General features: G+C 61.6%; 1 protein-coding gene across 6 annotated transcripts in view; it reads right to left on the bottom strand.

The window, feature by feature from the left end:
• TMEM94 (transmembrane protein 94) overlaps positions 1-13,854 on the bottom strand; it is a gene marked incomplete at its 5' end in the record, with an annotated part of 22,048 nt that extends 8,194 nt beyond the window's left edge. For 2 of the 6 annotated variants that reach the window (XM_081109464.1, XM_081109465.1), the window contains 12 exons: positions 159-311; positions 445-549; positions 804-860; positions 1,170-1,286; positions 1,532-1,618; positions 1,823-1,925; positions 2,281-2,432; positions 2,772-2,974; positions 4,402-4,538; positions 4,824-4,951; positions 5,247-5,366; positions 13,816-13,839. In XM_081109464.1, the coding sequence (XP_080965590.1) occupies positions 159-311; positions 445-549; positions 804-860; positions 1,170-1,286; positions 1,532-1,618; positions 1,823-1,925; positions 2,281-2,432; positions 2,772-2,974; positions 4,402-4,538; positions 4,824-4,951; positions 5,247-5,366; positions 13,816-13,839 (1,386 nt within the window). Of the gene's footprint in view, positions 1-146; positions 312-444; positions 550-803; positions 861-1,169; positions 1,287-1,531; positions 1,619-1,822; positions 1,926-2,280; positions 2,433-2,771; positions 2,975-4,401; positions 4,539-4,823; positions 4,952-5,246; positions 5,367-10,109; positions 10,164-13,815 lie in introns of those variants that run through there. The other 4 variants (XM_081109462.1, XM_081109463.1, XM_081109466.1 and 1 more) reach the window with 3 other exon arrangements.

Raw genomic sequence — 13,854 nt, 5'->3', positions numbered from 1 at the left:
CGACGGCTGCCTGGACCTGGGAGGCAGGGGGCTGACGTCCCCTCTGCCTTATGGGGGCTCTGCCTGCTCTGCTCAGAGGCAGATCCTAATGGTGCCCGCGCCTGCCTTCTCCCTTAGCCTCGCCCTCCCTGAGGCCCCTGCCGCACCTCCTCCTCCACCTCGGGGTGGCAGAAGGAGCGGGTGGACAGGTCATCCGTCAGGTCCTCGTGGCTGCTGTGCGGAGGCTCCACCTTCCCGCTGAAGAACAGCACGGTCTCTGGGCTGGGATTTGGCCACGACAGGATCCCCTGTTTGTCCACACAGCACAGGACCTGTGGGGAGAGATGGTGGGGGAGACGGGCTTGGCATTCCCCAACCTGCCAGGGGCCGTGGAGGGGCAGGCAGGCACCCAGGTGAGGCAGGAAGCAGGCCTGCTGAGGCGAGCCCTCCCGCAGGGCCCCTCACCGTGACGGAGCCCAGGCTGTGCAGCAGGCTGGAGCTGTGGCTCAGCGTGGACGATGTCCCCTGGATCACCCGCAGGAAGTGGCCCCAAATGCTGCGCAGCATTTCCTGGTGGGAGAAAGGCCGTTTGGGACTCAGCCACATTTCCCAGGAGAGAGTCTCTGGGGTCACCAGAGGCAACGGTCCAGGGGCACCCGGAAGCTGGGGTGCGGAGGCATTTGTCCGGGCAGGGCAGCGACACACTGCCCGTGTGAGATGAGGACTCGGGGCTCTGAGAGCCTCCTGGAGGCTAGAAGGTCATAAAGTGGGGGCGTCCAGGGTTCCAGAAGGGACCTGGGGCAGGATCGGCCCGGTGCGTGTACCTGAGTGGACACGGCTTCTGTGTAGCTGCTGAGAGTATCCTCTGAGAACTTGGCCAGCTGCACGGAGAGAAGGGGGAGCTCAGGGAAGACACTGCCCTCACACAGGCCTCCAAGCTGCAGGTGGGGCCCCACACCAGCAAGGCTCCCAACATCTTGGCAAAGGACGGCCCCAGGCAGCCCCGGTCCCCTGTGTGCTGAGAGCCAGGAGGCACTCACACCCCCAGGCCTGGCCTGGAGGCTCTTCTGGGTGGAAAGGGGCCCGCACTCCCACTCCTGTCCCTATTCACTGGGGCAGAGCCGACTCCCTCTGTAGTTCCTGTCTTGGTTCCTTTTGCACGTGCCCCCAGATGCCTTGGGAAAACCTACCAGAGAGCTGGGGGAGCCTTTGCTCATCTGGGCCAGGACCCGGGCTTCTCCGCAGGCGGTTGCCAGGACCCAGAGGACTGGAAAGAGCAGGGGGAGGATGGGCAGGACGCCATTCACCTGCGAGAGAGGGACCCACACTGAGGGATCTGGAAGAGCGGCTGGCCCCAGGGAGGGCGGGCAGGGCTGGGGTGAGGGGACAGGACAGCTGTTGGGGGCAGGGAGGGAGGAAGGGGAAGCAGGTGTTCTTAAGCTGAAGCCTAAGGGGCCCCTGGCTGCAGAGAAGGAGGGAAAGCCGGGGAACATGAGGGGACTCGGCCACCAGGGAAGGAGGAAAGCAGGCCGAGAGGAAAGGAGGGGGTTACCTGTAGCTGGAGGAGGGTGTACTGCCAGGACGTGACCCCGGGGGCGCGCAGCATGAAGCGCAGGGCATTGGTGATGAGGAAGCTGGCCTGTTGGGAGGGGGAGAGGTGCAGCCTTAACCCCCCAACCCCAGAGACGACCCAGGCTCTGAGGCTCCCCTTCCTCTGCCCACTCACCCCCCGACACTGGCTGGCTCACTCTGGGACCCCCGCCTCTACTCCCACACTCACCTGAGCTGGCCCTGAGGCTCCCCCACTCCCCTCTCCCCTGCCCCGGCGCCCCACCTCACGCACCAGGACCACGGGCATGGCGTAGTGCAGCATCACCGACTGCACCGTGAACCTCTCGTTGTCCAGAGCAGTGATAGGGCGGGACAGGGCCATGTCCAGGCACCATCTGCAGAAAGAGGTGACCCGATGCTCAAGGGAAAGGCCAGAAACGCGCACCTTCACTGAGCACCTGCACTCAGCATCCCGGAGGCCTGCAATTGCCTCCTATTCCTCAGCCCCAGCCAGGTGTCCCGGGGAGAGTGGCCTGTGCTGGCCTCCAGAGCTCGAACTGGGAGGGGAGCCATCACTGGGCTCAGAGTGCTCACAAGATGCTAAAGAGAGGAACCTACAGAGGGCCTGGCCTAAGGGGCCTCGAATGGACAGGTTCCTTCTTTCTCCCCCACCCCCAGCTCACAGAGGCACTGGGGAAGAGGAGAGGTCAGGGGTGCGGGGAGCAGGAGAAAGGCGGGCAGCACCCCTACCTGATGTTGTCAATCACGGGGGTCTCAAGGACACGGAACAGCCGGTGCTGCTGGGGGTTCTGGGGCCCTTTCTTCAGCTCTCCCCGGGGGGAGGGCGGTGGCGAGAAGGGGGGAAACAGGTCTCCGGGCTCCAAGACGATGTGCTCATCATCCTGCCAGGGACAGAGGGGAGGAGGGGAGGGTGAGGAAAGGCTGCTCTCGGAGGCCCCTCTCCTTGACAACTCCAGCGAAGTGGGGACATCCACGGGGTTAGGGCCCATCAGTTAGCAGAGTCAGCTGGGGCGGGGCCTGTAGGGCTGGATTCCTGGTGGTTTGAGGATCAGAGAAGAAAAAACAGGACAAGGTGGAGAAAGATGTCCCAGCCCTTCTTTGTTCCCCAAGAAGCTGGGAGCTGGCCTCCGGGAGCTTCAGGATTAAGACTGGGACCCTCCCACCGCTGCCTGTGGACTCTCCCGCTGCATTTCCAGGGAAGGAGAAAAGTCTCGCGCTACCTTGATCCCCCTCAGAGAGGCGAACGATTCCTGGCCAGGCCTCAGAGCTATGATGTCTCCTTCTACCAACAGGCTAACTGGCAGGTTGACCAGATGTCCATCTCTGTAGGCCCAGTGCAGGGACCAGGACGGTGCAAAGGGCATGTGGAGGTCGGGGTACATGGCATCTGGCCACTTGATCTCCTTGCCATCCTTGAGGGCATCTGATGAGAACGGAAAGAGGGAGACCACCTGACCCAGGGCCCCAGCCAGACCCAGCACCGCGGAGCTTAGCCTGCCCGTGAAGCCTCTCTGAAATCCTGCATCCTTTCCAACACTTCCCCTCGGTCAAGGCCAAAGCCTTTCCCAACCACTCAGCCCAGGCACTTGCACCTCCTCTGAACACTGAAGCTCTTATTCTCTGTTTCCTTGTTCCTTTCAGATACATTTCACAACCATTGCTGAGGGTGTGCTGGGCCCCGTGCAAAGGACAAAGGTGAGGACGCCACAGTCCCTGCCTTGAGGAGCCACCACCTAAGAGGGGGAGTGAGACACGTGAGCAGATAACTCCGAATAAAGCAAACACACAGGCTAAGAGTGTTAGGGAATGTCCCGGAGCTGCAGGAGCACAGAGCTGGGGCAATCCGAGGTGGCTTCATGGAAGAGGGAGCACTGAGGGTGGGCCTTGAAGAATGGCGAGGTTTCTGTCGGCCGGAGGTTGTGAGGGAAAAGCATGCTGGGTGAGGGACAGCAGGACAAAGGCACTGGAGCAGGGAAGTCCTCAGTGGGCTGGGAAGTGGGGAGGGGGAGTGGTTTTAACGTGAGGATGAGGAGCAAGAGAAGAGGCTGGAGGAAAAGGTCAGAGCTTGTGCCAGAGGTTCGGGGAGCCACTGACAATGGCTTCGATAAACAGGAGGGAGCCACCGATGGTTCCTGAGCAAAGACTAGCTCCCCGAGAGCAGGACCCATCCTTCCCGGTCACCGCTGCACTCCCAGTGCCTACAAGGCTGCAATGAGTGAATCATATCACGTTCTCACTCAGGGCTGCAACCCCCACTGCCCAGGAGAAAGGTCTCATGAGAGGAGATGCTGTTCTCTTACAAGACCACACACTCCGGGGAAGCAGGACCCACTGTCTCCAAAGAGCCTGATGCGGTCTCCATCCACGGCCCGGGCTGCAGGAGCACTGGCCACGCGGCAGGATGAGCAGGAACCCGCCTGCCTGAGCTGTTCCCTTCTCCTTTAGGAGCTGGGCTGCCCCACCCTGAGCTCCCGGCTCGCTTCCCAGCCCCAATCCTCTGGCTCCTTCCCCGGCCCAGAACCAGCAGACAGGGCCGACTTGGAAGAGAAAATCTGACTGTCCTGCCAAGGGAGAGGGTCTTCCCGGTTAGTCTCCCAACGGACAGCGAGCCTGCAAGCCAACTGGCTGCTATTAGCCTTCCGGCCTGCCCGGGCCACTGCCTGGGCACCCACAGTGGCCCCACGGCTCTCACTGTCCTGCTCAAAAGCACGCAGGGCATCCTGCCAACTCGCTAGATGCCCAGAGCCCCCAGAATGCTGACCAGAGGCAACGCCTATGTGCTGGGGCTCAGGAGGGGAGTCCTTCCTCTGACCCATCACAAAGCGCCTTTCGCCTGGCCCTTGGTCTCACCTTGGATTTGGTCGATGATCCCTCGGAGCCTCCACTCCACCTCCCGACGTTTCAGCCGATCTTGCCGTGCGATGAGGATGAGGTTGAGAAGCAGCAAGAGAAACAGCGCCGAGGCATTCACCAGCTCCACCCCGTGGCTGGCGGGAAGGTGAGGGCTACTCGCACCGGCCCGGCCAACACAGGGCCCTGACACCACAATCACAGCCCACCCAGTCTCCCTGCAAGAGTGTCGAGTCTGGTTCCACCACCAACTAGCCAAGGGACTAGGGTCCCTACACAGCTCAGGCGCCGGCTGTGGGGGCAGCTTCGGGGGAGCAGCCCATCTCCCCTGGGATGTCGTAGGTGGGACGGCAGACTCAGCTGAGGCAGGAGAGGGAAGGCCCAGAGCCCGGGGTAGGAGACGCTGGGCAGGAGCCACATACCTGCCGGCCGGCTGGCCCCCGTAGCAGCCCAGCAGCAGCAGCACGGCCAGCAGCATGAGCGAGGCGCCCGGCCAGTGGAAACAGGAGCAGCGGTTACTGTGATGCAGGAAGCTGCTCCTCCACATCTCCTGGGGGGGTGGGGGGGGGCGGAGAGGGGCCGAGGGGTGAGAGGCCGGGACAAGGTCGTGGGAAGGGGCCGCCTTCCCCCCACACCCACCGACCCAGCCCCTGTGGCTGCCTCTGTCTTCTCGTTTTGGTCTTGGCTGGGGTCCAGCCGGTTGGGCTCCTGCAGCGGGAGGGGTCAGGACATGACTCTGGAAGGAAGCCCGGCTTCTTTCGGATTTTCCGTGATGCCTCGCTGGGCCCCCGGGCCCTGAGAATGGGCCCCAGGCTCTTCTGCCCTCCCCGCCAGGCTCGGCCTACCTTCCAGGTGAGGCACTTCTTCTGCTCCCTCAGGTGTCCCTCCAGCACCGCCTCCAGCTGCTCCTTCAGGATGCTGAGGGCCTTCCGCGTGGACAGGCCCAGGGCCAAGGGGGGCTCGCCCTGCAGGGAAGCCAGAAGTGCTCAGCATGGCCCCCGGAGGCTTCCCCCTTCCCAGGCCCCGCCTCCCTCCCCCCAATCCTCCCCTCTTCCTCCACTAGCCCTTCCCTCGGGGTGTAAGCATGTTCCAATCTCCACTAAACTAAAGGACAGTCAAGTACACAGCCTCCTGCTCTTAAAGCCAAGTTTAAAACAAAACTTCCCATACTCAGTGGGCCCACCCTTCTGGCCCACCTTTCACTTGACTTTCACCCCACTGCCACCAGCCCCGCCCAGCCCATCAGATGCTGTCACTGCTGACCTCCCGTCTACCTCACCGCTGCTGCTTCAGATTCCATTATACCAGGGGGTGGGGTGGGGGGATGGGGGAGAGACACTATCAGGGAGATACTAGCACTTCATTGTTCCTAGAGGAAAATTTAGGGAGAAAAACCCATCTGTAACCACCATTTCATAAAAAGAGGGGATTACAACACACACCACCAGGAAGGACACATCTCGGAAAAAGGGCAGCTGTGCCCAAGAAAGGACCGAGAACTGCTACGCCTCCTCCCTCCTCTCTGAGGATGGGGGGCAGGAGAGTCCGCGGGTGACACTGCGGACAACCTACAGTTCTATGTGACCCCTGGCCCAGCCTCTCTCCTCCTTGAAACCCCCATTGCTGCTCTCTCCTTCTCTGACTCTGTTGTTTTCCCTCCATCTACCCCACAGTCCATCCTGCCACAGCCGACCCGGGTACTGAACTGCCTCACAGCTGTTTCCCAGGCACCAGAGTCCATATGTCCAACACCTGAAATCGCCACCTGGCCTCCGCCAGAGTCCACACGCCTGCCGTCACCATCTCGCTAGGCACCCAGGCCAGAGCTGGAACCCCCTCGACCAGACCCCGCCCTCCCCTTCCCACCCCCCAATTGCTACCTTCAGTCTCTACCTTGTCCAAACCAACTGCAACAGCCACGGAGTGAGCGTGTCCCATCACCTGACCCCCTTACCTTTAATATCCAGTGAGCCCTGAGCCCACCCCGCACTCTGCCGGCTTCTCCAGCCCCCTCCTGCCATTCCGGAGGCAGGCCACGCTCCTCCCGCTCACGTGCACATGCCTTTGTGTTTTCTCAGCCAAGAACACACTCCTCGCCCCGACAACTGCTACTTCTCTTTCAAGACTCAAACATCACCGGCTCTGGGAAATGTTCCCCAGACCCAGGGCTGCGCTTACGGGGGAGTTTTGTACCCGACAGCACCCTGGGCAGCCGGCTCACGGCCGGCCTCGTTCAGAACCGTCCTTCTAGATTGCCTGGCCTGGTTCTCCCCTACACTGCCAGCTCCTGGACAACAGGCACTGATCCTTCCATCTCCACACCCGCCCACCCGCTGCTGGGACAGTGCCCAGCACACAGCGGCGGCTCGGCGCATCCTTGCTGAGTGAATGATGAATGATGAATGCATGGGCACACAGGTAGCTTCACAGATCCCACTGACGCCTTATCAGGGGCTATCAACCCAGGATCGGTACCAGAAACACCTGGAGCTTTTAAAAATGTGGATGTCCAGGTCCCACCCTAGACCTACTGAATCAAAACTCCTGGGGGGAGGCCTGCCCCAGGAAGACTCCGATGCACAGGTCCCCAGCTCGGGGGCGCGGGTCCTAGGAACACAACCTGGCCTCCCCAGGGAAGGCAGTGATGGGAGGAGGTGTGAGTCTCTCTCAAGGCCACCTGAAGAGCAGCACCGTGAGCTTCCACCAGGACCCCGCCCTCCTGAGCGAGAGGAGCCCGAGGCCTGGGGCACCAGGACGGGACTTGGGGTCATCCACTGAGCCCGACCAACGTCGCCCGGCTGGCGACGCCCTGGCTGCCTCGGCCTATTGCCCTCCACCTCCATGCCTGTCACCCCATCTGCCCTCCTGGGTCTGCCCTGGCAGGATTTCCTCCTCCTGCCCGTCTCCGCGTTGGCAGCCTCGCTCCTCACAGGACACACATCTCCAGGACGAGAAGAGGATGCTGAACTGGGGCCATTTCCTGCTGCGGAGGGGAGCCCCACCTGGCCTGTTGCCAGCTTCCTGGGCCTGAGGGATGAGGACGGCCCCAGAGGGAGCCTGGCCCAAAGACTTCCCGAACCCTCGCCTAGAGCTCAGCTAACCCCACTCTCACTGTGGCTTTGGGGGATTATGAAGATGAGAGCAGCTTCTTCCCTGAGGGGGACAACTGCTTATTTGAGCTCGGGAAGAAGTAGTCCTCGGGGCAGGGGCCGCACCCCAGCCTGGGTAACTATCAGCTTCCTAGGAGGTTTCTGCCCCCCCAGGCTTCCCGAAATGGCCTGGAGGCAGGGGAGGTCTGGCCTGCAGAGGTAACAAGACTGCACGCCACAAGGACAGGGAGTGGGCAGGAGAAAGGACAGGCCTGGCAGATCCCCAAATCCCACGGGACTGCAGGTCCCCTGCGGTGCTGCTGGGTCTGCTGTGAGGCCCAGGCTCGGGGAGGCAGGGAAAGGCTAAGAGGAGCCGCCTGCGGGCCTGGGCAGTGTCTCTCGTCTAGCCAAGCTGTAGAAGCTGGACACGCAGCACTCACCCTCTGCTTGTGTGGCTGTCCTGACACCTGCGGCCTACCCCAGCCACCCCAAACCCAGGGCCTCCTCTTCCCTGCCCAGCCGCCCACTTGCTCGCTCTCTGCCCCAGGCGCCTAGCACCTGAGCGAGGCTGCAGTCCGGGTTTGGGTGCAGGAGGGATGGGCCCCAGGATGGCAGATGCTTGGGGCAGGGCCGGCGGAGGCGGGAGGGGGCCTGCAGAGCTGACTGCGCACGTCCGCCCCCGCATGTTGTGTCTGGCCAGGGGCACCAACTCCAGACTAACGATTAGAGACAGCGCGGCAGGGAAAAATAAGTCGTTTTGTAATTACATGCCGCCCCCAAAAATGCTTGCCCGTACAGGCTGGCCCTGGGCAAGGACACAGCCTGCTGAGCCAGCCTACTCTCCATGCCCAGCCTCGCTTACCCGACGGCCACAGCCACTCACCGACCCACTGGCAACTCTCACCCATCCCAGGTCCCCGGCAGGAGGGGCCCAGTCCCGGGAGAAGTCAGTGATTCTCTCAGGGCCCTGCTTTTCTCCCTCATGGTGCGAGTGCCAAGGCTGAGGAAGACCTTGGCGGGAGACCTTCACCCTTCCCAGGGAGATTCGGGAAGGGCTGGTGGGCAAGGGGGCTCTGCCAACCTTCTTCAAAGCATGAGTAGGCTGGGCACCAGCAGGGAGACTGCGAGGATGGGTCTGGTCTGTTTGAGAATAAGGACCCGAGGCGTCCACGCACACTCTGAGGTTGGCTTCTCTTGCCTGCCTGGGCCCAGAGGGGGCGGAAAACCTGCCCCGGCCTTAAGTCCCCGAAGGCACTTCTGGCTTCGCAGGTGCTCAGAAACCCCAAACCCCCACCACCAGGCGCCTCCAGAGCAGTCCCTGGGGCAAGAGCCATGGCTACAGGAAGCCGCTCCACCAGAGGGGCGAGGCCCCGCTCTCCGCTTACCCTGCTGCTTTGCAGGTAGAACCACCCCAGTCCCACTAGTGTAACTGCTCAGGGCTCCACCGGACCCAAGAGAGAGCAACCTGAGGCTCTGGGAAGCCCAGGTCAGGAGAGGCTGCAGCAAACCCCCCTCAGGCGCTGGGCTGCTTCTCTCTGACCCATCACCCAAGGAGACAGGGGTTCGGGAGCAGCAGGTGCTGAAAGAACTGCATCAGAACCACACGGATTCTGCTGCTAAACAGGACCAGCTCTGCAGGGCCCAGAGCCGAGCGTCTGGGTCAGTCTAAGGAGCCAGCACACCTGTGCTCTCCTGCGCCGCCCTCCTCAGGCTTCTCAGGTGGCCTAGAGCCAGAGCCCCCAAGCGCCTCCCTGCCCCCCCGTACCCCCATCCTTTGGGGATCCTCTGAGGCCTGTGAGCACAGCCGCCTTTGCCTTCCTACTGCACCTGTTTTGAGAGCAAGCAGCATCACAGCCCTCGGCCCAGGTAGACAGGTTATGGATTTAGCCCTTGACCCTTGGCCTTAGCAACAGCAGATAACGGCTCATTAGAACTGGCTGGCTCCTGTGCCAGGTCCCCACCGTCACAGCCTTCGTGGCCAACGCAGGTGGGGAGGGGACCCAAAGCGGGAGGCCACATAAAGCCTGAATCACTGAAGCAGAGATTCGACCACCAGACACCAGGCTGTTTTTAGCAGTCGTGATAAATCTCTTCTGAGTTTGGCCAGACGCAAATCAACTCTGCCTATAAACAGGCCAATCAAAGCTTCGGCTCCCTCCCCTTCCTCACTCTCCAGGCTCAGGCTGACCTTGGCACCTTCATCATCTTCTCCCACCTGCAGCCACCAAGACCCAGCTCTGGTTGCCCCTCTCTCAGTGACCCATGTGGTCCAGTGAGAAAAGCGCCCTTACTGGCCCCGAGGAGGACCGGCACCCAGACCCAGAGCTTCCTGCCAGCTGTGCATGGAGACCCAGGTCCCAGCATCCAGGAGACCGATGTCCCACTGGGAAACTCGGCTCCAGTCCTGCTCTGGGTGACTGGGGAGCTAGCTGACAGATCCTGAAACACACTGGCTCTCTGGCTCCCATTCCCAGCCTCCTTCCATGGTCCTAGCCCCCTGGTAATCCGAGCTGCCTCTGGTGGCATCCAGGCCTGTGGCCACCCTACCCCAAAGCCTCTCGCACAAAGCAGGGAACAGGCATTCGGAACAGAAATGTGCGCCCACGCTGGCATACTCACTTTGTTGCTCTTGCCCTGAAGGGGCATCCATAGCTCTGCCTGCTTAAAGAGCATGAGCCACGAGGAGTCAGCTACAGAACTTCCAACACCAGCCTCAGAGAGAGAGAGAGAGAGAGAGAGAGAAGAAAGGGGAGAGCTAGAGAGCGTGTGAGCGAGGAGCTGGTGCTGCAGCGACGGCGCATGCAGCCCAGTGGAGCTCCAATCTGCTGATTAATTCAACCTATTTCCAGTCGCGCTGCAGACTGAGGGAGGAAAGAGGAGGAGGCAGGCTGCACAGCAGCCAGGGAGGAGGGAGAGGGAGGGAGGAGAGAGGGGGCTGAGAGGAGAAAGTTTGTAGATGCGCTGCCAGATGTCCGGGAGGTTGGCCTATTCCTCAGAGGAGGCCACTGTGGGGCGAGCAGAGGGGCGACGTGCAGCCAAGGGGTGGGCGGCAGGGAGGAACTGCTGGACACGGCTGCTGTTGTCAGGGCAACTGCAGGCATCAAGGCGCACCTGGGCTCTTTCCCAGACTACCTTTCCTTGGCCCCAGTCACTGGGGAAGGGTGGGAGCCCCATGTATAGAGCCTGCCATCATGAGGGCTCCCCGAAATCACCGAGACTCCCGGCGTGGAGCCAAGCCAACAACAGCTCTCCACGGTCAGAGCTGCGGGAAGCAGGGGAGAGGGCCTTGCGGGTTATTAATAGCAGCACATCCTGCAGGCGAGGGAAGGACAGAGAAGTCTGAAGCAGTGGCTTCCAGGAGGGCAGAGCAGGGGCCCGGGGGCGAGTGGAAGAATCCAGCGGAAGAGGGAAGAGCCAGCCCCAGAGGAAGGGCCTCGGGGAGTCCCACACCTGGGACCCAACACCTGCCCACAGCGGGTGCTGGGACCCCAGCAGTGCTGTCCAATGCCGGCAGCTGATGAGCGCCCCGGGCACTCGGTCACACCTGCCGAAGTGCTGCTGGGGCTGGGAGGAGGGCAGTGACCTGGGGCTCCCTCCCCGAGCAGCAGCAGAGCCTGAGTATCTCTCCGGGCCGAGTTGGACACACAGGAAGCTGTCAGCACTTCCCGGGTGAAGCAGGGCAAAAGGCCCTGGGACTGTATGGGAAACTTCTCTGCCCGTGTCCAGGCCGCCCCTAGGATGGGGCTGCACAACCCGAGGGAGAGGAAGCCGCCTAACGTTCCAATGACCGTGGAGCGCGGCCTGAGCCCGAGCCTGTTTCTCCAGGGCCGAGGTTCCTAGAGGACACACACCATCTCTGGTTGCAGGGAAGGGAAGGTTCCAGCCAGCCGCTCCCCTCCCCCTTCTCTAGGCCAGCTCCCTGAGGGGCCCCTCCAAACCCAGGGCTGAGTGGGAAAGAAAAGGAGGGGCCCCGGCAGTCCAGAGGTTAAGGACAGGAAGTCTCCTTGAGGCCAGCCCGGGGGAGGCAGGATCAGCTTCGGAGCAGCTTCTGGCCACTGCCTAGGAGTCCGCTGCAGCCTTCGCAAACTGCAAGGAGAGAGAGTCCTGACTGTCCCCTGCTCCCGGTCGCGCTCCCCTTTAGCTCTCTACAAGGCTCGGCTCCCTGGGAACCACAACTAAGCAAACACACTCCCTCCTGTGTGAGGCCCTGCAAAGGCAGCTCAGAGGGTCCTCCGGCCCGTGTTCTGTGGGAACCCCTTCCTGCACCGAAAGGGCAGCTCTGCACCTAAGAAGCAGACAGCAGGCCGTTGCTGCTACAGCAAGTCCACTATGGGCTGGAGGACAGGAGGCGGGGGTGGGGGCGGCTCCTAAGGGAACCCTGAGGACGATAAGTCACAAAGAGAAGGGGGACAGGGTGCAGAAAACCAACCAGCAACAGCCAGACCGATCCTGGGCGATAGCAGGGATGACAGGCCCCCTTCCCGTCATCGGCTCTCCCTCTCCCACTCCTCCAAGAAGCCTGACTGTCAGAGGCCACAGGGATGATCTTGAGAGGCCCAGTTATACAACTCGCAAGGGGCCTCAGGTAGAAAGCCCAAGGGGTTCTATTAGCTGCCTGTGCTAGCAATTGCTCAATGGGCTCCAAGCCTCTCTAAGCCAGGGGCCACCTCCCTAGGGCCTCGAGTTCCACCGACCCAGAGGCAGTGTCCCATAGGTATGGCTGCTGCTGATGGCGATGCTGCTTTTTAGTTCAGCCCTCAGCTATCCAGAAAGAGAAAGAGGAGAATGAAGAGAAATCCTCCCGGAAAAATGGCCCGAGAACTAGCCAGCCTGGGCCCTCAAGTGTTCTTCCTCAGGCTTGAGAGAGAAGCCAGCCCCCTGGGTCACAGGGCCCTGCTTCCCCAGTTCACTAGCAACAGACTGGAACCGGAGCACAATGCTGCCCTCTGTTTGGTGGACAGTCAGCCTCACCCAGGCAGGCCACCGCGGGGGCACATCATCATAGCCTCGGCGGTGGGGTGCTCCCTGGAACTGAGCAGCGCACACCCCTTGCAATTGCATGCAGCAGCCTCGCACCCAGGCTAGGGGAGAGGCCAGCGTGCGCTCCCTGTGTGCCAAGCACGGCTGGGCCATCCCTGCAGAGCAACCAAGCAGCTGTGAACAGGAGGCTGAACAAACCTGCCTCAAGCTCAGGTCCACCGGCCTGTTCCACAGCTGGTCCAGAGGCACGTGACGCCTGGAGCTGACCAAGTCAGCCCGCAGCCAGGCATCCCCCGTGGCCACAGCTCCCTCTCCAGACTTCCCAAGATCTCCTTGGCAGGAAGATCACTATCCATAAGTTCAAGGGAATAAGTATTTGCCAAGCCCTTGCTACTATTCCAGGAACTACGCTAAGAGCAGGGGGACAGGCAGATTATTCAATGCAGAGAGCAAGTACGATGGATTTATTGAGAGAAGGTGATGCTTACACTGAATCTTGAAGAAAGAATAGTAGGAGTTTGCCCAGGAAACAAGGTGGGGAGCATTTTAGGGTCACTGCTTAAGTGTGGAGTGTGTGCCCAAGGCAGGGGAGGCTGGGGACGCTGGGCCGATGGCCACAGGCGGGGCCCCGGAGGGCTCTGCCCACCACACTGAGAGCAGCGGCAGGTGGCAGGAAGCCACTGACAGCTCTCAAGCAGCGGTGACAGAAGGTCAGCTCTGCGTTTTGAATAGCTTCCTCTGACAGCCGAGTAGAGGAAGGAGTCCGAGACAGAGGGACCTGCTGGAAGTGTGGCGGAAGTCCAGGCAGGGGACGAAAGGACCTCCTCCAGGGCAGCCTTCGTCCAGGAGCGGGAAACTGATGACAAATGGACCTGATGCGAAGCCGGAGCACCTGGCCCCCGCCGCTCACCTGCAGCTGACTGCGCAGCTGTGTCTGCAGTCTGACCAGGGAGCTTTTCTCTAACCACAGAGACGGTGCCCAACTGTACTGAGCAGGGCTCGGCAGGTTGGGACAGAGCCCTAGCGAAGAGCAAACAAACAAAATTGCACGCCCCTGGGCAAGAAGTGAAAGAGTGGCCCGGAACCAAGCCAAATCAGAACCTGCTCCCTCGCAGTCATGTCACCTGGTCCATCGCTGTCCCCAGCTGGCTCCCCAAGGCTCAGCTTTCCAGCCGAGCATAGCACCCTCTCCACGGACGCACTCACACACCCCAGGCCCCAGAGCCCCGCCCCCCTCTCACGTTTGGTTTAAAGCCCCCGGATGAGGACCTCCCAGGCAAATACCAGTAGGGAGAGTCCAACAGACACACAGACAATGCCCACAAGGGAACCGAAGGTGGCCTACCGCACGCTTCTCCTTCAGGTCCATGCGCCCGGAGTGCTG

Source organism: Myotis nattereri, assembly GCF_964212035.1.
Source record: "Myotis nattereri genome assembly, chromosome: 16".
Classification (NCBI taxonomy): domain Eukaryota; kingdom Metazoa; phylum Chordata; class Mammalia; order Chiroptera; family Vespertilionidae; genus Myotis; species Myotis nattereri.
The sequence above is the reverse complement of the archived record's forward strand: the minus strand, read 5'-3'. Positions and strand labels throughout refer to the sequence as shown.